The 20,370-nt window shown below is 44.2% G+C and overlaps 1 protein-coding gene across 3 annotated transcripts in view; it reads left to right on the top strand.

Annotated features, from left to right (window-relative positions):
- The window catches only part of dennd1b (DENN/MADD domain containing 1B), a 97,072-nt gene that overhangs the window by 25,760 nt on the left and 50,942 nt on the right, over positions 1-20,370 (top strand). For 2 of the 3 annotated variants that reach the window (XM_076088247.1, XM_076088246.1), the window contains exons 4-6: positions 12,426-12,475; positions 13,492-13,611; positions 18,789-18,858. In XM_076088247.1, the coding sequence (XP_075944362.1) occupies positions 12,426-12,475; positions 13,492-13,611; positions 18,789-18,858 (240 nt within the window). Of the gene's footprint in view, positions 1-8,901; positions 9,199-12,425; positions 12,476-13,491; positions 13,612-18,788; positions 18,859-20,370 lie in introns of those variants that run through there. The other variant, XM_076088248.1, reaches the window with a different exon arrangement.

Below are 20,370 nucleotides of genomic sequence, written 5' to 3'. Positions count from 1 at the left end.
TTTTGGACTAATGAGCTTCGGTCGAGTAAGTGATGATGATGATTGAGATTCACAATTGGCTCTTGCCCTTTAGTTGGACGGACACCAATGCCTGATGTACGGCAGGTGGTTCAGTTTGTAAAAATATTTTGTTGTATCACACTTCACTGTCGGAGAGTGGTCAGTGTCTTGACTTACTGTCATGCAGTCTGCTTTTGGCAATTAAGATATGGGAATAAAGCAGAGTCTTCTAGCGACCGTCTTCCAAATGTACAAATCACTCTAGCTGTCGCCATTTTTTTTTGTCTCTTTTATAAATGTGTTATTTAGATTTTCTTTTCCATGTGCTTATTTAGTTTTTAACCACTGTCAAGTTTTTTTGGATGCCAAAACTTCCGGCTAAACTTGGCTTATTTTCTGCTCACGTAGTCCCGTACATCCATCTCTGCTTAAAAGCCCACTGTGTCATCAGCCAGACAGGGAGAGAGGGAGGGACAGACATGGAGAGAGAGAGGAAGAGAAGGCAGTGGGTCTCTCGAGGCTTCAACCTTGGCAACTCTGAGTGTTGCTCTGACACCGTATTCCATCAGGACAGGCTGCCTGACATGATGTGATTGGTGGCCACAGCTCTGGACAGGCCCTGGGTGGGGGAGGCAGGGAAGGGGGCTCAATTGGGTGGGTGAGGTATAGCAGTGGTCTGGGGGATTGAGGTAACGGAGAGGAGCTGGTGGGCATGATCGCTGACTGCAGCCCTGAGGGAGCTGAGGGTTGACCCTGAGTAAAGGAGGAGATAGTGGGTGAGGGTGATGGTGGCGGAGGGGGCAAGGTGGGTGTGGAAGTTCGGTAGCAGGGGGCCAGAGATGCTAACTTGAGAACAATGATATGTGGCCCTCAGTTGAGACCTTGTATAGCACCCAAAGAAGAGCATGATAGAGAAGAACTAGATGCAGAATGGGGACTAGATGATTTTTAAAGGTGATTTATGGCAAAAAAAATGGTAACATGTAAAGTTGGAAGGAGGTATAGAAGTCATCAGATTGGAGGGATAGGGAGGTAGAAAGATAGAAGCAAGGTGAGAGGCATGTGACATGACAAAATGGTAAATTGAGAAAAGATTGGGGAAAGTGAAAAGCAGAGAGTGAGTTAGTTTGGCAGATAGGAGAGATTTTCAGTGCAATGTTTTGTTTGCAGAAATCCCACTAAATGTATTTTTGTCATGCGAAGCTTAAAGTTAGTGGCCTCAGGGTCTACAAACACAACATAAAATGTTGTTGTCACTCCAGTGATAAGGTTGTCTCCACAGTTACTGAGAAATTGACAAGTTTCGGTGTGAAACGCCACAGAATAAGTGATAAAGTATGCATCGTAATGCACCACACGGTAATGTTCGTGTAGGCTGTGTAGGAGTGTGGTTGACAGAGGAAGGCGGTGGCTGGTTGATAGCAGTGAAGGAAATGATGCCGAAGAGGGAAGTACATCACCTCTGCCAGAGTCGTTTTCACAAGGGCCGACCTCCCCACACATCCTCCCAAAAGATAAGACGGAGAAGTAGTGATGTTTTGTGACGAGCTGTTGAGAATGAACACATTTTGCCAGCTATTTGGATGCAGTTTTGTGAAGCTGTACCAGCGAGGCGTGAGGTGTGGGGAACTGAGAGATGAGAAAGATGGAAATTCATACCTTTTTGTGTGTGTGTGTGTGTGTGTGTGTGTGTGTCTGTGTATTGGTGTACATGTGTGTGATGTCTCAGTGTGTCACAGGGTCTCATCTTTCCACTTCACTGCACCCTGACAGCAGTGTCAAACAAGGCCTCATATGATCTGTATATGTCTTTGCGAATATGTGTGTGTGTGTGTGTGTGTCTGGGTTGATAGTGTTTTTATTCTTTTTTCTAACCCCTTTCACCTCAGATCCCTGGGGTGTGTTTCAGGGTCCTGCCTATTGGACAGTCTCGCCCCACTACGCTGGCCTTTGGCTCGGGCACTGAGCTGGGCGCCTAAGTACGGCCCTTTTGTTGCTCATGGGTCCTGATTGCGCTGACCTCTGGGCTGGCTTCCTGGGAGAAGAAGGGTGGTGGAGAGGCAAGAGGAGAGTAAGGGGAAGTGTTTTTACGCCCCGCTGCTCGCATCTCTCCAGCTTCGCCCTGGTGTGTTTTGTCAGTGCAGTAAAGAGCTGCTTTGCACACATGGCCATAGGAAGGGAACAGAGAGTTTAGAATAGGGAACAGGGAGACTGTGTCGTCGTGTGGTCAAACATTGTTCAACCTTGTTTAGTTTCACAATGAAATCTTGAACTCTACATCCATTTGTCAGAGCTCCTTGTTGGGTTTAATGCAAACTGGACTATTGTACTGCTGCGGTGCATTTACTTCATATATTATATTTGTGTTTGCTGCCAAACACCCTCAGTATTATGGATGCAGTCACAGAGGAAGAAAAGAGTGCATCCACACTCGGAAACAGGTTGTCCCTGTCAAGCAGGAAGCTCGTATTTACGGTATCAGATGCCAGGCATACCCGAACCACACACTGCGGCTGCCAACAGAGCTATCACACATACAACGATGTGGCTTAATTGGCGTGCATTTCCCATTAACTACCGGATACATGGCGCTACCAGCAGCCACCAGCCAGAGACGGAGATAGAAGCAATGGCTGGACAAACACAGAAGGATGGAGAAATGGAGGGGAAGGAGAAGGAGGAAGAGGAGTGTGCAGCGAGGACCTGACCTCCTCTGCTAGATCCCCATGTACATCTGTCAATGAGACGTCCACAGCCAAATGTTTAGGAGCCAGTGTTGCACTGCTGCCCTCCTGCTGAGCTTGTGTGTGTGTGTGTGTGTGTGTGTGTGTGTGTGTGTGTGTGTGTGTGTGTGTGTGTGTGTGTGTGTGTGTGTGTGTGTGTGTGTGTGTGTGTGTGTGTGTGTGTGTGTGTGTGTGTGTGTGTGTGTGTGTGTGTGTGTGTGTGTGTGTGTGTGTGTGTGTGAAGGAGAGAGAGACGCCATGTGTTAGAGGCAGGCCCACATCAGGGTTCATACAGTCGAGCTAAGCCCAGTGGGAGCTGAAAGCTTAAAGAAGGAAATCCCCCCCGGCTGCTTGGTACACACACACTCACACTCTCACACACACACACGCTCTATCTCTCTCTATCTCTCTCCCTCTCCTCCTGGCACTTCATTAATGAAGCCCATGCTTGTATGTTTGGGGCATATGCAGCTCTCTTGGCCCAACACTGTGTGTGTGTGTGTGTGTGTGTGTGTGTGTGTGTGTTGGGGAGTGAGACATCTCCCCCTATCACATGGTAATATATTCAGTGGAAGATCTCGGCAGAGGCATAATACTGCCGCTCTCCCCTGTCTTAGCCCATCTGTGATATGTAGAAAGGACATCAGCAGGACAGGTTATTAGCACTGGAATAATGCACACTGTTATTGTTGACGCCATATACTTATTCTCCAAGCAATATGCCCCTTCACCCCGTAACATAAATACATCCGTTGTGGCAAAAAGCTGAAAATAAACGAGTGCGGTGCAATGGACGACATACTGCCCCAGTGGAATGTTGTTATATTAGAGGTGACTCATTAACAGCTGATAGACGGAGGAAGAAGTTTGGGGCTGGACAGTGGGAGGTTAAGGGGATGATATCCCTCTTGTTAACACAAATTGATGAATTCATATTGCATGTGCATTATAGCCTAAAGAGGAAAGATAATTCCAAGCAGCATTTTTATCTACCCTTATTAGACTCGAGCAAGGACAACTCTAAGGGTAAATGCAATGGCTTCTGGGATGCTAATCTTCCAGTGACGTGTCTATTCAAGAGGGGGATGTGAGGTGTTGCGCTTCACAGGAGGGCGAAACTAAGGCCTTTATTTTGTCCTTGTTTAAGGCATCTGTGATGTCCTCAAGGGTCCAGAAGTGCAGATTTGAAAATGAAACATATTTTCAGTTTCTTCGTGTTATAGAGGTGGAACATACACATATGGATATAAGAACACATATACCTGCCAGGTGTTGGCATGTGCTTGAAGAGGCCAGAAGATCAATCTGCCACCTGCAACACCTCCTGGAGAGGAGCACCGGTAACATGGGACCGTTGTTCACCAAAATAAGCTCCCTTAACACAGACGCTCTGCAGCAGATGGGTTACTGGGAACAGAAACTTGTGGAGGGGAGTAGAAAAAAAAAATCCAGGAAGACAAAACTCCCTCTTCCCCCCCCCCATCTCCCTCTCCTATCAGCAGAGTAAGCAGGGGAGTGAAAATCCCCCCCCCCCTTCTTCCGCCCTCTCTCTAGCAGCTCTGTTGCTTTGGTCCGGCTTTGAAGGCCATTCTTATTACTGGCACAGAGCGCAGGTCAGAATGGCAAGCCGGCAGCATACTATTAAAGCCTAATGAAAGGAATCTCTGCAGGGTCCGAGGTCTGCAGCGGCCAGAGGAGTATGTGCCTCTGCCTGTTGTTCTTTTGCTCCTCTCCTCACGATTCTGCAGGTTTTTTCATTTTTTTTTTTATTCCATCTCTATATGTGGCTTCCATCCCCCCCCCCGTCTCTGTTTGTGTGTCCGTCTGTGTGTCTCTATCAGTCATTTTCTGTCTCCTTTTCTCTCTGACTCCGCATGTTTCACTCTACCTTTATCTGCATCATGGACATTACTCTATTCATTTACCACATTGATCCCCACCAGTTAATTATCTTCATTTAAGCCCTTTGGACAGGAAGGTCAAAGGTCAGGGTCACAGAGAGAAGTCTGATTCAAGAGTTCGTGTCCTGCTCCGGACACAGATATGCCCTGAAATTAGGGATTAAATCTTGGTTCCAATTTGTAAATATCCTGTTTTTGTGAACAGCAGTGGCTCTGTTCGGCCATCACTTTGTCAATTGCAAGAAAATAATTGCCATTCCTAACATGCGCTCTGATAACAAATGTGCATTGTCAAAGTGTGGTTTACGTTGTTATGCATGCCTCTCAGTGGTCCAGCAGTTTGTAGCTATAATATGACTCATGCAGCACTTTCCAGTAACCACCGTATACCTGCACATGTTTCTTGGGCTTATTAAATGATGGTATTTTTCAGGAAGATATAGTGGGCTGGTGAAGATTATTGGAAGAAGTCGCTCATATAGATTGCTTGATGCTCGTAAAGCATTGGATTGTTAAGCTGTAGTCTATAACCTGACAGTAGATGAATCTCTTGTGCCATATTTCTGTGTTAATGCGTGCACACAGTACGGGAGGTCTACAAATCAACAAAGAATTGAGAAATAGGATTCAGCCCCTCGTATTGTTTGGAACAAAAAGTGATCGTCATGTCACAACAAGTGCTACCTTTTCTTTAGGATTTACAATGTTTAAATGTTGTTTAAAAGCCCTATTTAAGCATTAAACCCGTTTCATATCCCTACTGTCTCTCTCTGTGTTTTAACATCTTTGCCTCTGTGTGTCTCTTTCTCTCCGTCTTTCTTTCTTTCTCATTGTAGTATCACATCCAGTAACCTTTATCTGGTGCAGTTCGGAGATCACTGAGGAAACAGGAAGTTGTTCAGGAAGTTTGTGCTTACAGGATATTAGATCACAGACTAACTCGCTCCCCTTCCAGTAAATGTACTGATAATAGTCATCAGTTCATCAGTTATTTGGTGCCAATGTTTTATCAGTTTTGAACCTAGTTTTAATACACCAGTCTACCCAATCAAGGTTTCATACCATCATGCATTTTATTCTGCATTATTTATTTATTTTCCCCTCTCTCTAAAACCAAGGCTCAGCTGTCCTTGTGCCTTTACACATTGCAAATGAATGCATATCCATGCAAATTCTTAAAAAAGAAAGGCTGAAAATTTGAATATTTTGCTTAAAGCTGCACCCAGGTCGACCCTGCCATTCGGCATTTGAAAGCAGTGTGTGTCTGTTTGAATACTGAGGATCTCTCTTTGTCATGTTCGCCAGAGGGGCTGGGTGAGCGAACCAGCACCGGCAGGATGGGCAGAGATCGGCTGGGTAGCTGCACACAGACAGACTAATTGGGAAAAGGGGGGCGAGAGGGGGGACGAGGGGTGTTGGTAAGGGTGAGGAAAAGGTGGGGTATGCGGGGAGAGGGGAATCTAAGATGACGACAGGGGGTTTAGGAGGGAGGTGAAAGAGGACAGAGAGTGGGGGATGGAGGGAACGAGAGAGAAGGGAAGGAAGAGAGGAGGTGATGAAGAGGGCACGAGAGCGTGCGGGAGGAAGAGGTGAAGGAAGGGTGAGTGGAGACACTGTGGTTTCCAGCGCTGATGTGTTAGTAGCCCTGCTGACTGTGTCATTATACTGTTGAAGTGCTGGCTGGATAACCAGGGTCCCTGCCTGCTGCAAACCACTGTAGCCTTAAAACTCCATTATATGTTTGACACGTATGGAAAAGACAGCTTTGCACACGGCCAGTTTTCTTGCCGTTATTAAATATAGTCAAACAGAAACTGGTCTCTATCAACTTTTACCCGAAGCATACTTTTGATTTCAACAGATCCGCCGTTAGTTGGTCTCATAGTCTCATATACAAGAATAGTTTGAGAAAAATATCCCGTGAGGTGTGACATTATTAATGTGAACTATTGTGTTTAACTGCCCAATTGCAATATGGAGTTGCCATTACAGTATAAAGTGGTAATGTTGTGAGCAGGAACCAGATGTTGATCTATTTCAGAGATTGTAGTTTGTGTAACAAGGTGTGTCACTTTTGGCATTCCCAAAACACAAGTACGTTTTGTACAGTTCAACGACTGTGTCGCAAGGACATCTTGTGGTCTTCCTCAGTGGATGGCGTGTGCTCAGTTGTTGCTGTTAATAAGGGATTCCGAAGTGCAAAAGCATCCTGGCTTTCACCCAAAATGTTGCTCAATGGTTAATTAGTTTGACCACGGGACGTCGTCCTCGTTAAGTTTTCGCAGCCTAGGCGAGTTATCTGACAACACAAACTTTTAACCTGAGATAACTTTGAACTGCAGTAGTACACATATAGATTTCTGAGTATTTGATGGTAGTACTTTCCAAGGCTTCCATGAAGGACCAGCTGTGGTTCACCAGATTTCACCCTGAGGGTCACCAGTTTGAATCATGAGTGAATGTAAAATGCTCTCGCCTTACACTTCTAATATTTTAAGCGGTGACATTAATGATGTCACAGACAGTGAGTTAAACCAGTTTACATGGCTGGTGAGGGGCCGTTAACCTCTTGAAAGAACAAAATAATTCGGAGCTGGTTGGAGTCCCCAGCCCTTTGATGACTTGTACACATTAGCTGACCATGTGTGACACACTGCTCCAGAGCTCGCCATAGTTCACAGTTATGGTCTCGCAGAGATGTGATCGTTTGTTTTGGTGTTTAAATGGCTTTTAACTTCCGTGGCAGCTTTAATTGATTTCTATTTATTTCCATGTGGTACGAAAACTCATCCTGAGTTCGGTAATCCATCAGTGAACATCTTGCCTGCATTATTTTGAGTTATGTTATATTTGTGTGGTAATGCAGCGCAGACTTTTCAAATCAGTCGTGCAGTTGCATTACCAGGAAATAATAAATTAACTTTGACCAAAAAATAAAAGCGGGCACACTGTTCACTGTGATGGATTATACAGTAAAAACACACACTCAGAAATCTAAAGCCGTACAGCTTTGAAAACAGCTGACGGTAATGTGAAGTATATGTGAATTGTAGTAATGGGCTAACACATGCAAGAACACTGATATAGTCCCTTTTAAAGTCTGCTTCTAATATAGGTTTACCAGTGGAACGTTTACAAATTTGCCGGCCTCTATTCCTCTTAAAACTACACCCTGTGCGGAGGGCCCTGGGGGCCCGGCTGCCCTGAACTAGGTTGAGTTACACTGGGTAGCTAGCTAGATTGATCTGGCTGCAGTAGCCAGGGGAATATAAAGCAGGGCAGGGGCTTAAAGTCTGAGTCCCCCCAGGGAGGAGTCCTCGCTGCATGGGGAGAGGGGCATGAACTGGGCTGCTCGTCCCTCCCTCCCTCCATTTTTTCCCCCTCCCTCCTTCTGCTGTTGTGTCCGGAATACCTCCTCCATCACTCCTTCTTTAAGACCTTCACTCTTGTCAGTCTCTCTGTCTGCCTCGCTCCTTTGCATTTTTTGCTGCCTCATAGTTTTACTATTTTCAGCATTTTATTCGATTCCCTTTTACTCCATCATCATTCCTTCCCTCCTCGCAGCCGCATCTCAACCACACTTCTCTGCCTCTCTCCTCTGTATTTGCAAGCATATGGGGGGAAAAAATGAGCGTTGCTCATGAAGTTCACACCCAAAATGAAACACCATGGCTGTGGCTGAGTTTAGCATTTAATCCGTTGATAATGAACTGGTTAACATCATTCCATCCACTTGATGTGCTTTTAAAAGCTGGTTTTCCCCCTTTTTTTTAGTGAGCGGTCAAGAAGGGGAGGTGCATGCAAAGAGCCACACAGAGTATGAGCCCCCCCAGTACCCACTATATGCCTCAACCATATATAGCTCACCACGATTACTTTGAAAATAATTAGGGTAGAGCGGGAATTAAAGGGAAGTTCAGGCCTATTTTTTGAGAGTAGAAAAACAAGATTGTCGCCCTGTGCTGCAAAGTTTGTGTTGCTCTTCCCTGCTGCACCGTGCTATCCTGCAGGGGCACGTTGCAAAGCTGCACAGTGCTGTTGTGGTGCAGTGATAGCACGAGCGTCCGCTGGGGGAACCCAGATATTCTGTCTCACTGAGTGATACCCCTGTCTCCACTCACGATAAACAGTACACACACACACACACACGCCGCTGTCTGCCAAGCCCAGCCTAGCAGCAGATTCCTACTCACCACCCCCCCGCCCCCCCCCCCCCCACCCCCCTCACAAATATATTAGCTGCCTCTTTTTCTTTTGTCTTGGGAAAGTGTGTGTGTGTGTGTGTGTGTGTGTGTGTGTGTGTGTGTGTGTGTGTGTGTGTGTGTGTGTGTGTGTGTGTGTGTGTGTGTGTGTGTGTGTGTGTGTGTGTGTGTGTGTGTGTGTGTGTGTGTGTGTGTGTGTGTGTGTGGTGGAGATGGTTGGGGGTTACTGTACTAAGAAACTGTGGAGGAACACCCCCCCCCCCCTTTGTGCCATTCCTGTTTCGATATATCCCCACGGTATAAAGCCCAGTCATGGACAGAGGGAAGTGGAGAGAGAGCTACAGATGCAAAGATGTGTTCTCAGTAGTACAGGTAAGAAGAAAACAGAATCAGAATGCATACAAGCTGCCTATTTGATTAAAAAACTGAAAGGGAATGTTGGAACAGGAACACTGTTGAGCTCAGAAGGGCGATTCATCCAAAACATATTTTCTCACTTACCAGTGGTATGTAGCCATGCAGATGGTTTTTGGTGTTATTCGCCCAGGTTTTGAGATATATGTTGTTTTTAATGTTTTGAGATATTCACATCTCTTGCCATATGGAACTACTTTCTACCAGAGAAATAGACCAAATGAAAGCTTTTTGACGGTGAAGTCTGCAGATTATCCAGAGTAATGGAGACACTCATTCCCAATTCTGCGAGCGCTACAATTTAAAGTCTGTTTAACTACATTCTGGTGGGTGTCTCAAAGCCTGAGACCCAAACTGTCTGCATGGTGATACCACTAAGTGAGAAAATGTTTCTCGTAACTCGGGTGAACTGATCCTTTAACAATGTTGGTGCATTTGATTTCTTTTTACAGAGATTTTCAGCCAAAGCATTTGCTGGTATACACTTCAACGTTTCTGGTGATTTTCTATATACAAACGAGATTACTCCTGGGGATTGAATAATCAGGCCCCATCCCTTCGTCAGAGAAGAACAGTTGTTACATATGTATGTAAATATATTAAAGCTGTCTATTGATCAGAAAGGTCACCTGCATATACTTTAATAGACATTTGATTTTCATGCAAATATGCCACCAAAATGTCCTGGTTCAAGTCTCCAAATGTGAGATTTTTTTTGTCTTTGTGAGAAAACATTTTTGATGAAATCAACTCCTCCTCTGATGAATTGTGATGGGTGTTTTGGTGCCTCCACGCCGGCAACGGCCTGTTCTCAGGTCCGTCCGTCCCTCCGTCCAATCTCGTGAACGTGTTATCTCAGGAATGCCTGAAGGGAATTTCTTCAAACTTGGCCTAACATCCACTTTCACTCAAGGTTATACTGATAAGAATTTGGTGGTCAAAGGTCACTGTGACCTCACACAACTCAGGAATGTATATGCTAAATATGACAATTTCACACAAAACTTCAACATGACTGGATGGCGGAGGCATACAAATGCGAGGCGGTAATTCTAGTTGCCCTTTGACATTTTGCAAAGAAAAACGTATTCATTAAAAGAGATAATAATTAGTCGATTTTTTTTGATAATGATTTGATAAGCTGCAGCCCTAAAATATCTGTTGCTGTAAATTGGTAGAGAAGGAAGAGGGTAGGTCTTCAGTGGTTTCAGACACAGAAACAGCCATCTATTTAACGGCTAAAGACAGCAGATTAAACATGTCTATGGACTGTATAAGGCATCGGTATACCTGAGGCATACAGACGGTATATGTATATGGTGCTCAGAATGTATATATGAATATATATATATATATATATATATATATATATATATATATATAGAGCATGTCTGCTGTCACATAAAAAAACGCATCACTTCCCCTTGTCCTGTATGAGATCAGAGTCTCTACAGCCCCAAGACTGTCACTCAAACAGAGACAACTGATGTGGGCGGGGCTGTGACAACTCTCAAATCTGGCAAGTCAAATGTTTTTATTTGCAGGGAAAGCGAGTGTGTGTGTGTGTGTTTGGGTTTGTGAGCCATATGCAGTGCGCCAGGGAGGGCTCTCTGGAACATATTGGTGTGCGTACATAGTGGTTAATAATAGTAGCAGACGCATACAGCGATGGCAGCTCTGATGTGTGTGACAGTTTTACAGCCGCACACGCCAAGACACAGTCACACACATGTACACGCACACACACACACACACACACACACACACACACACGCTCCCACAGCAGAGACGGAGACCTCCTCTGCCACCGAGCCCTCCGTCTTTGTTGAGTTCTCAATTTTATCACAGATCCTGATAAGTAAAAACAACCACTTCCCACCCTCCCCGCCCCTCCCGTACGCTCCATATGTGGACACACACACAAACCAAGCCACCCACCCACACCCACAAACCTACACAAACGCGTACAAATGTACATGCTTAAGCACCCTCCCATGTTGAATGCATAAAGTCCTTAAAGCATACACATGGCACACACACACCCTCGCATACCCTCATCTCCCCTTCTGTCATATCTCATTGTTGCTTGCTTGTCTGCGGTGATGGTCGTGTTGTGCTGGGATGGCAGCTTTAAGTTTTGATAAGGAGGGGTGGTGGGGGAGGGATCAGTGACTGCACCCCACAGCGAGGTCTTAGCGACAGTAGGCAGCAGCAGCAGAAGACACCCAACCTGTCGTGCCGATCGGTCTCTGAGAGAGAGAGAGAGAGAGAGAGAGAGCCACCCAGTCCTAAGGATTAGTCTGTGGGGTTGGCAGAGCCTGGCCATGAACAGAGAGAGAGAGAGGTAGCAGAGAGACAGAAGGCCAAAAGGACCTGATGCCTGGCGCCCACTCTGGGCCAGGTTAGCAGACAGAGCGACAGACAGAGCGGGGACCTGGTTGCTCGGTGGCTGTGTGGCTGTTTCTGGAGTGGCTCACCCATATGGTGCTCCGCTCTGTTCCTGCTCCCTGTCTAAATCCATATGCTGCTGGTGGAAAAGGTGCCCCTCCTCCCCTCCCACCTCGCTTCAAGAGCATGCACCCTCCCCACACTCCCCCCCCCCCCCCCAACCCACAAGGGAGGTGTTGGGAGGTAAAGCCCTGAAGGCTTGTACCCCCCCCCCCCCCCCTCTCCTACCTCTTAACCCCTCAGAGCTGCTTAGCCCATTGTCACTACAATCTGCCACCATCGCCTTGGTGTTGCGTGTCCCCTCGCTCTCTTTCTCTCTCTCCCTCTCTCTCTCTTTCTTTCTCTCTCTCCCTTCATCTTTTCATCTCCCTTGGCCATCTGATAATCGATGAACTTATTAACTGCTAATTATTCAAGCTGTGGATCGAGGGTCCTTCCCCATCCTCGGGAAAAAAAGGGAACCTTCCCACTCTGTTCTGCCAAATGAAGTGGGTTATATTGCCCATTCATTTGGATTAAGTGCATTTAGGCTGCAGTGTTTGGGATGTCAAGACTTTGTCAGATTGCTATCTGCGGCATTTAACATTAATCCTTATTTTGTTCAGCCAATTGATAGCATCCACTTAGTGGAGGCCCAAGAGAATTTCACATTGAAATGGGCAGTTATTATTTGTTTTCCCTGTGATGTGTGTTTCTCTAAAAAGGTGTGTGTGTGTCTCTCTGTTCCGGTTTCTCAGGAGGTCCTTCAGACGATACCAAAGTTCTGCTTTCCCTTTGACGTGGAAAGGTACGATTCCTCTCCCTTTCAGCTCCCCCGTTGTTTTAGCGCTGCAGCGCACTTTCACCTCCTTCACACAACGCACACACACATATGTACACCTAGCTTTCCTCTCACTACAGAAACACATATGCATTTGAAAACAGGAAATGAGATGATGTGTGTTTTGTGCATCACACCACTGCGTTACAGTGAGATTACCATCATTCCTATAGGTACAGTCACATGATGATTTACTCACCTTTTACTAAGTGTAATGATTTTGTCAGCGTGATTGCATGTAGCCTCTCTGGTCTCTGCATACAATCTGCCTTGACTGTACCTGCAGACAAAACAGCTGTTGGCAAAATGTCCCCAAATGTAAATGGTGTGATGAGGACACACTATATTAATGATAATGATGACAGCAACAAGTTCCATTAACGATGATGCCTATGAGGTCATCAGTGAGCTGCCCACTTGATGTTTTGTGAACAGTAGCGTGTTTATAAGCACGTGTGTGTGAGAAAGAGTCCTGAGACCTCTAAGGAGGTGTGTTTTCTTCTACCTTACATAGGTCTGATCGGACCAGCAGCTTTTTTGAAAAAGTAGCGTCCTCTATATTTTGAGGCTGGAAAATGACATGCATGTTAAAATTCACATCGTAAAGACAGAGTGGAAAGGGGGGGGGGGATGTACGTACAGTATTTTACTGAAGCTGAGCTGCTGCCATCTAGTGGAGTAGGGGTGTACAGAGCTTCTCTGCAATTTCAAAAAGCTTTTCACGTTTCTCAAGCCTTAATGGAAATATGTGACATCAGATCTGGACATGGACTCGAGATTTATCTCACGGTGAGATTTTGTCTGAGAATTAGTTCCTCATCCAGCCGGAGCAAATTGTGTTTTTCTCTTTTGTATTTTAAATGTATATGATTTCATAGATTTACTGCACCCCATTGTATTCAGTTGATTAAGTCGTTATGTGGTTTTCGCCATTGTAAGTGAGTGTATGCGTGTGTGTGTGTTTCCCCTTTGTCCGGCCTCAGGGTTTCCCAGAATCAGTTGGGGCAGAATTTCACCTTTGTGCTGACGGACATCGACAGCAAACAGAGGTTTGGTTTCTGTCGACTCACTCAAGGCTGCCGGGTCTGCATATGTCTGCTCAGGTAACACATACGCATGCACACTGACACACGCAAATATTCACACTAAATCTTGTTATGCTTTTAATACTCCAAGGTACATATACTTCTTTTGTATTTGTTCAAAACCATGTTGTTCTAATGAAATGAATCTTACTGCACTCTGTATCAAACACTTTGTACATTTTAATAGAATCCAACTCCCATAAATTAAACAAATGTCAAAAGAGCGACAACCGGATGTAGTATAAGTTATGCTGCACATCACAAATCCAAACATATAAAAGTCAGCCTTTCACATTTTACTCTCTGAATCAGAATCAAGAAAATGTGTGAAAATGACTTTTTCAAACACCATTGCTTTTATTTATTCGTTCAAATAACCAAGACATGGTCTTTTTTTGCCCCTTTTGGATCTCGGTCTCAGAACAGTTTTTTTTTATATCTGCATTTATTTCTCAAGTCTGATGAAAAAAAATTAATTTACCAGATCTTAGAAGTGAGCACAGATTTTATTTATAAAGTATTTCCATTCATTCTCACTCTTCACACTGAGCTGCACTATGCCAGAATAACAAATTTATATTCTCATCTGCCCACACAAATATGTTAGTGATGTGGCTATAATTATCCAAAAGTTTTTGATATTTCATAGGTGGATTCATCTTATCACAGCGTACATAATTTAGGATACCAAACCCAGGAAAATAGCATTTTCTTTGCATAATTACTCTCCAAGAAAGGCTATTATCATTTAATTCCCATGTAATTGCATGTTGACACTATGTTTTTACAGATGTAATTACCTTACCATTACAAAGAAGGAGCGCTCCAGTGTTAATCTCAGTGGACAGGCTCATGTGCTTTAGAATAAACTGAGGAAAATATACAAATAAATCAATTTTTAATGAATGTATTAAGCAGTTTAACAAACAACAAACTGGAAAAAGAGCACAAAGCCTTTTCTTTTTCTCTGTTGGTGTAAAACAGCACTCCTGTGTGTGTGTGTGTGTGTGTGTGTGTGTGTGTGTGTGTTATGGGTATGTGTGGCTGTTGATGGACAGTCGTGGGTTTGTCGCTGCCCTGATGAGCTGCTGTGAAGAACAGTGTCCCTCCTCCCCACACCACCCACCCTTCTCGGCCAGCTTCCATGGCCTTTGTTTTTCTTTTCTCTCTCTCTCTCTCTTCCTCTCTCTGTGTGTCTCTCTCTCTCTCTCTCTCCCTCCCTCCCTCTTTTCTCCTCGTTATTCGGCTACTGCCACAGTGCGACAGCAAAGACGCTTGGCCCATAATTATGCATGAAGCTTCACTGCCAATTAGCAGAGGTTCCCCTGTCCCTCTCGCTGAGTTAGACATGCTAATTCATTTGACATATGATGTATAAAATTCATTATGCATTTTGAGTAGTTTGCATGGCTTGCTTCATTTTTAATAAGACAACGTATAGAAAGGTTTTTTCTTTTTTTTTTACGTTAATTTAAAATTGTTTGTTTGCTCCCCAGTTACGTTTGTCTTTATTTTTTGCCTTCTTATTTAGACAAGTGTCTTTATTCTAAAGCATAAAAACATTTAAGATATCTCATTGAGAAATGTTGAAATTAAAATTCGTTGGTTGAACATTTATTTATGTTTATTAGTCATTAAACTGTTTTTCATTCTGCCATGCAAGACAGTGTTATGGAAAGGACAGCAGGCTAGTTTGTCTTCAGAGAAAATGATTTCCAAAGAAGAACAGAAAAAATACAGATAATGTAAATGATTTATCTTAAAATAATTATCAGTTAAAGTGTAAAGCAGGACGGCCCAGACCCACTAGTTTATTTTTATTTTTAATTTCATCTATAATTTCCCCTGGATATAGGATAAGAGTAACAGTAACAGTTTGCGTCTCTGTGAATGTTGAAGTGCAGGGACTGTAAAATTGTCACCTCTCCTTACGGGAGGAAGTGCCTTAATGAGTAGGACAGTTTTATGTGGATAGCTCTTTGTAGTCTCACTGCTGAAGCCGTGGCCGAAAGGGCCGTGCTCCCTTCAGGCATATTTTCTACAAAACGAGGAACAACACAAACTAGATCATTTAACGTGTTCTGTTTTAATACTGTTATTCCTCCGTCTTCTCTCATTCTTCGTCCCTCACATTTGACAGATTTTCTGTTTAACACGCGAGTTATTCGGAGAAGAAAGAATGTGGATCTGTGTTTAACGGCTGAGGCTTAAGGATACATTTTAGGGACTGCGTTGCTCCAGTTAGTGGTCGCTTAGTGATTCGCCGGAGGACACTTCCTTCCCTGTACTTAACCCTTAACCCGAGAAAGTAAAGGTGCAATGAAGTCTTCCACTGAGCCGTCTGCAAAGTGTAAGATGACTTACGATTACAGGTACCTGTGCATTAAAGGAGATTTAAGACTCATCGAAGGAACAGGAATAAGTGTCGTGTTTAGCACCCAACAGGTACTTTATGGCAGCAAAAAGGGCTGATCTAAGTACTCCAATATAAAGAGTTAATCAAACGCCTTAACTACTGACGTGTAGAGTTAAAACGTATCGGTATGATTTGGAGATTTTGTGAATAGTTCCACTCTGGATTGTCTTCGTGGCTGTATACAATGCTTGTGGAAACTAATTTCTTTGTGAAAGCTTATTGCAGCTGTGTGTCCATAATGGCATAATTGTAAGTTCCCAAAGGCACCTCCATGTCCCTGTCTTCTGTCAGATATCTCCGTGCTGTTAGGTAGTCTGAGCCCTGGATGAAGAGCATGACGGGCTGTGAGTGGACCACAGATTAACTGGTTCAGTCTTTGAGTACATGGCACTTTGAGAAGACATGTGTTTAAAATGGCAGGAGAGATTGTGGGGCCCCCACACACAGCACTGCTGTGATGGATGCCTCTCTCTCTCTCTCTCTCTCTCTCTCTCTCTCTCCCTCTCCCTCTCCCTCTCCCTCTCCCTCTCCTCTCTCTCTCTCTCTCTCTCTCTCTCTCTCTCTCTCTCTCTCTCTCTCTATCGGAGGATTTGCGGAGCACAAACAGATCTGAGCAATGAACTGTGATGAGTAGGAGTATCTCTCTAAGCTTTCCAAACTTTAACTTTGCATCAACAGAGAGAGCAGAGCAGGGGGGGAGGGGAGGGATAAGTAGAACAAAACAATACATCTCTAAGTTATATTCATTCTATTGCATTTTAATAAAGCAAGAAAAGACATTACTTATTGCAGGAAGATGTTATAAGAATATTGATCATTTGTGCTTGGCTGCCTTCACCAGCGATCATGCGTTTTCCTCTAAAACAAAGGATTTACAGCACCTTGGTGTAGGAGTGTAATGACTGAGATCTGTGAGGCCTGACGGCTTCCCTGACAGCAAGACTCCTATTTACATCCCCTTCAACTGTGAAAAATGAAGGATTAATGTCCAGAAGCCTGGCTTTTTAAACACACACATACGGGAGGCAGATAATACAAAGGCTCTGCCCTCCCCCGTTAAGTCATTTTATCAACTGAACTTTTTGTGTAATTGCTAAATGTAAACTGACCCCATATGCAGATATTTGTGTTGTCCTGGCAGAAATGGGTCTTCAAGCTTGATATCCGGTCAGCATGTGAATTAACATACGCATGTTTGAATTCAGGCTCTCCTGCGAATGTGACCTGATTGCGTTAAATCTTCACACAGACGTCAAAATATTGGCATGTTAAGAGGCTGATTGTTTCAGGCTAATGGTCACTCGGCCTCTCTGATTGGTGCGCTCGGCTGCACTTCTCCGGGAACCTGGCCTGTCATTGGCCCCTCGCGGATTTAGCGATATGAAAATTTGCATTAGGTTCACTTTATTGTTTTCTTGTTGTCTGTTAATTCCAGTCTACAGAGCAGCCGGTGACCCATGCCCTGGAAACTCCTCAGTCTCCAGCCAATTGCATAAGCAGGACTTCACTGGCTTATAAACCCGCACGCGGTCAAAGCTTCACTCTGACACATGTATAATCTATTATAACTAAGAAACTGCAGATGTAAGCTCTTTGTCAGATTTTTAACTTGACTGAAATGATTGTCTTAATGACTTGTATTGTCCACTGTTTTCACTTATTGACATTAAGAAATACTCGCTGAGATTGGTGAGCAAATAAGAATCCACTTTTGATTGATTGGCTCATTTTGCCACTAATTTATTTTCCAACCGTGCATCCAGGCAAGTTAATGAAGCATTTATGGGAGTTTCTGTTTATTTCATCGTAATGCTAAGAAGTCCTTATCTTGAATCATTATTCATGCAGTGTTGAAAACTGCATGTTAAAACCCCAAACTAAATAAAAATTCAATACATTGACAGGACACCGTGTTTTTATTATTATTGATTGCATAACATTAAATTAACTGAGCCCTCTTTTATGCCAAAAGAAAATGTTGGCCATCTTCCATCTAGAAAGCAAGTCGACTTGGCCAAGAATATGTCAACTTTGTAAAGAAAGCCACGCTGCAGATGCTTTTAGCTTATGGTGGGTGTGCTCAGTCATTAGCTTTAACACAAACACTGCAGCATAAATTATTTTGAGCGTGTTAATGAAATTATGTATTTAACATTAATTGCATAAGGAAAAGATTTCTTTTTTTAATGTGAAGGGCATAAGAAGAAACACAGAGAGGGGCAGAAGGAGGAGGAGGACGGGGGGGGGGGGGGCTGCATTTAGTTAACCCTGTGCATCTGTGAGCAGCATGCTTATAAACCTTAGCATCCCTCCACATCACACAAAAGCTATGGTGTTTTTTTTATTAAAGAATGTTTTTTTCTGCCCTCCCTATTGGCTCAGCATCCTTAGCATGCGGAGGGCCGTGGATGTCGAAGAATGTCATTGTACGGACTAGATGGCGTCTCATTTCTTCCCATTGTAACAAAGACTTTATGCTTTGGAGTAGCTGGGAACACCATCCATTATCAATGTCCTGAGTGCATTTGATCCAAAAACAATGGGTCACTAACAATAACACAGTCATATAGCAGGTTATACATTAAAAACTCAGTGCTGTTTCAATATGTTACTGTCCAGCAGATGGTGAAATTATTTATATACATTGTGATGGGCAAAGAAAGAGAACACAAATCATTTTCAGGAGACTAAATCTTTTTGTTCCGTTTGTTTATTGTAGAAGATGATAAAGTGAATGAAAACATTGTCATTAATACATTTGTCTCTCCGACTCTTTCAGTTATCTACCATGGTTTGAAATCTACTACAAGTTGCTAAATACTCTGGCAGACTACCTAACAAAACAACAGGTAATCATCTCCTCGGGAGGTATTTAGAATTGTATGTGTATGTGTGTTGCAGGGTAAGTACATGAGAAATAAGACATGGTGGTTTGATTTGACTGGGAAACAAGCACAGTTTAATGTTTTGAAAGTGTACCGTGGTGAAATATTTTTCCTCCATGTTCTTCTTCTGCATGTTCTCTTTTGTGTGCAAGTTTTGTTCGCCGTCTTGGGCTCCACTTGGCGCCTGTTGTTAGCAGCAACAATGTTGACATTTCAGAGACCAAACGCTGATCTGACACTGGAAGTTATTCCTGATGATTTACTGGAAAACAAATCGTTAACAAAAACACACGCACACACACACACACATACACAAACATACACAATTCTCGCACTTCACAAAAGTCTTTTCCCCTGACTATTCACTGCATTGTACGAGCAAAGGGAGGGGAAATGTAAAATATTCAACAAACTGGGGAGATGTGCGGCGTCTAGCACAGAGGGTGTAGGTGATGTTCCCACGTTGAGACTGAAGTGAGAGGAGGAGGAGGAGGAGGAGGAGGAGGAGGGAGGGAGGGAGGCAGGCAGGGAGGGAGGCAGAGCTAGTGAGAGATGCAGAGAGCTTTGGGACCGCTTTCAATTGTCATGTAGTCGCTGCTACTTCCAACATCCTTCGAGAGCAATGATCAGGACAGAGAGGCCTGCTAAAGCAGACAATCACAAACCATTCAACATATACTCACATTAATGTGATTGAGAGGCGAGATAGTCAAATATAGAGAGAGCCAGACGAGTAGAATAGACCTGTGTGTGTGTGTGTGTGTGTGTGTGTGAGGAGGAGAGAGACGGAAAGATTGGTGGAAATCCTGGGTGACTGAAGTGTTAGTGTGCATGATTTGGTTTCTATTTACCCCGCTGTCCGTTCCGGGCGAGAGGGAGATGTTGACAGACGAGGGAAGACAGAAGAGCGATGAGGGTTTAAGGCGAGGGGTAAATGAACTGTTTCCCCAGGCCGTGTTGCTGACCATGCGTGTGAGCATTGAGCCTCTCATGACAGGAGGCTGTTCGATTGCACACAACCCCTCCCTCCCACCCTTCTCCTTCTCTTACTGTATATCGCCGCCCATTCCTCTCGAGTTGCTATTTCCTTCTGGCTCGCGCATACATATACACTCATGTCCTCAAACAGGCCACGGTTCGAAAGCCAAAACTAAGTTCTCTGAGAGGGCGAATAGAAAAAGAATCTAAAACAAACAACAAAGCGCCGTCGCTGTGTTCACGGTAGTTGGTTGCAAACTGTTGTTTTTTCAGTTCTCCAGCCAGAGGCCCCGAGTGTAAATACTAATCTTGTCGCAGAGCTCATAAATGCCGGGAGAATAATCTCTCGGCCTGTTTCTGTGGTCAAGCTAGCGCTCTCTGACGGCTTCTTAAAGACCCTGTCTTTGGAGCGGGGACCCCTGCTTAATTACTGACAGCCCGCTCTTGGCCGTAAATCAACGCTGCCGGATAATAAGCGTCTGCAGCCTCTACACTCAG

Source organism: Anarhichas minor, unplaced genomic scaffold, assembly GCF_050575085.1.
Source record: "Anarhichas minor isolate MPS153535 unplaced genomic scaffold, ASM5057508v1 ptg000010l, whole genome shotgun sequence".
NCBI lineage: Eukaryota > Metazoa > Chordata > Actinopteri > Perciformes > Anarhichadidae > Anarhichas > Anarhichas minor.
This window is presented reverse-complemented; position numbering and strand designations above follow the sequence as displayed.